This window comes from Manacus vitellinus, unplaced genomic scaffold (genome assembly GCF_001715985.3).
Source record: "Manacus vitellinus isolate BGI_N305 unplaced genomic scaffold, ASM171598v3 scaffold_12_pilon, whole genome shotgun sequence".
NCBI lineage: Eukaryota > Metazoa > Chordata > Aves > Passeriformes > Pipridae > Manacus > Manacus vitellinus.
Window position 1 is genome coordinate 5544047 of NW_021938949.1, and position 2423 is coordinate 5546469.

General features: G+C 62.6%; 1 protein-coding gene across 1 annotated transcript in view; it reads right to left on the bottom strand.

Moving 5' to 3' along the window:
* RAI1 (retinoic acid induced 1) overlaps positions 1–2423 on the bottom strand; it is a 7036-nt gene that overhangs the window by 3554 nt on the left and 1059 nt on the right. Inside the window, exon 2 of the mRNA XM_029957824.1 lies at positions 3–2416. Within this exon, the coding sequence (XP_029813684.1) occupies positions 3–2416 (2414 nt within the window). The remainder of the gene's footprint in view (positions 1–2; positions 2417–2423) is intronic.

The window sequence follows — 2423 nt, forward strand, 5'->3', positions numbered from 1 at the left end:
GCATCGCTGCTGTTCTGGACCACCCTGGGGGCCGGCCGGCTGCTGCGTTTTCTGGCTTTGAAAGCAACCCGCTGCTTCACGCCGCAGCCAGGCTTCTTCCCCAGCTTCTCCTGGTGTGTGGGAGCCTTCAGCCCCTCCAGCGGGGCCGGGGCGCGGGGCTCGGCGAGGGCGGTGAAGGAGCGGGTGCACATGCGCGCCGGGAGACCCTCAGCTGGAAACCGGGGCGTTTGGCTCTGGGCGCTCTTGCTCGGTACCTCCGTCTGTCCATCTGGCCCCAGGCAGGCACTGGCCACGCCGCCGGCTGCTGGCAGCTCATCGAATGGGGTCAACACGGTGCTGCCGGGGTTGTCCCCCTCCGGCAGCCGGCAGTGCACCCTCTTGTTGCGGAGGCTCTTGCCCCGTGAGACAGGCTCCATCTTCCCGAGCACGTTTTCGGGTGTGAGTTGCTGCTTCACCGTGACCGATGAGGCAGATTCGGCATCAGCAGCCTCCAGATGGGATGTTTCCCCTCCGCCGCTCTCCTCCTCGGACTGGATGTTGGGAAGGGAGGACTTGAACCAACTCTTCACCTTGGTCTCCGTGCCCACCGCAGGGCCCAGCAGGATAACAGACTGGCCGGAGAGGCGCGGGGTGGGAGCTGAGCCCTCCTTCTCCACCGTGCTGACGGTCTCCTCGGCGGACACGGGCACCTCGCTGGAGGACAGCACGGCTGGCATCTCCGGGGGCTTGGGCGGCGAGGCGTCATATGTCACCGACTTCTGCTCCGAGCCAGCCAGCTCACAGAGCGAGGAGTACTCCTCTGCCTCCAGGTCTGACTCCTTCAGATCCGGTGAGGAGATGATGGGGATCTCGCTGAAGTCCCCGGCTGAGCAGCAGTGCCGGGTGTCCTGAAGCCACCTCTCGCTGTCTGCCTTTGTTGCTTCATCATAGGTCAGTGCCTCCTCCTCCTCCTCCATCGCCTGCTCCCCAAAGTCCTGGGCTGGCTCACTCTTGGCTGGCTGCTCTCCATCACACAGATCCAAGCCACAGGCGTTTTTTTTCTCCTTGCAGGAGCTCACCAATTTGCTGGGGAACAAGCCCTTGGGGAGGTCAGTGGCCTGAAGCTCCTTCCACCGCAGACATGCCTCTCCCAGGCTCTCCTCCGGCCAGTCAAAGTGCTCCATGGCATTCTCAGACCCCACCGAGTTGGCGGTGGTGTTTGAGTAGCAGCTGTAGTCAGTGGCTCCTGCACTCGATGTGGCTGCCGGGATGCTGGGCTTGGAGTTGAAGGCCAGTGGGGCAGTGTCCTTCAGCACATCCTTGGTTTCGGTGGCCGTGAACTCCACCTGGGGACCCTCATACACCTCCTCGCCAAAGTCCTTCTCTGCGCTGGCCCCTGAAGCTTTGTCCAGCTTGAGGGGCTCGGTGAGTGTGCTGGAGTCACCCTGACTGGGCCAGGTGCCCTTCACCATGGAGTCCAGGCTGGGCCGGTGGTTCTCCAGCTGGAAGGGGGACTTGCTGGCCTCCTTGCTCAGCATGGGCAAGTTGGCCCAGGCTTTGTCCGCCTTCTCGCTGATGGCATCCTGCAGGACGATGATCTCAGAAGCCAGCTCCTCCTGGGACAGGGCACTGAGGAGCAGCCGGGGACAGTCCCGTTCGTTGGTCACATACTTGGTGAAGGTCTCCAGGGGCAGGGTGGCGTGGATGCTCTGGAAAGAGTCATCCGATTTGGTGGACATGTCATCCGGGGAGGTCACGGAGCAGGTGGACACTGACTCGGGCTTTGCCTTGGAGTTGCTGTTGACACGGGCAGGGCTGCGGTTCTGGTTGCAGTACAGGAAACTCCTCTCCAGCTGATCCTCTGACCCACTGAGATAGTCAGCGTCCTGTGTCTCGGCATGGACTGACTGGGGGGTGCTCAGTGGGTCAGACAGGGGAGTCCCCACCTGCTCTGCTGAGTAGGTGCTGCTCTCGGGGCTGCAGTGCTGCCCCTTGAGCTGCTCAGGGGTCCTTGCTGGGGTCTTGATGCCCTTTTTCTGGGGCACGGCTGCTTTGGAGAGTAGCAGCTGCTGGACAGTGTTGGAGATGTTCTCCACCTGGGAGGTGAGAGCCGTGAGGCTCTGCAGGCTCAGGTCCGACAGCAGGTTTTCTGGTAGCTTCTCCTTCTGCAAGTTTTTACAGTTCCCGGATTGAGCGTCAGGGCTCGTCCCATCGGTGGGAGAAGGGTTCAGCAGCGGCATGAAATGGCTGTGGTCGGCAATGCCGGCCTGGAAGGCGCCGGTGCTCAGCGGCTGCTGGCTGTATTGGAAGTTCTCCAGGTTGGGCATCAGTGGGGAGGGAGTGGAGCTGTAGGATGGGGATCTGCCGACCGAGCGAGCTGGAGAGTGGCTGGCGCTGGGGCTGAAGGTCTGGTAGTACTGCTCGGGTGTCCGGACAGGCGGCGC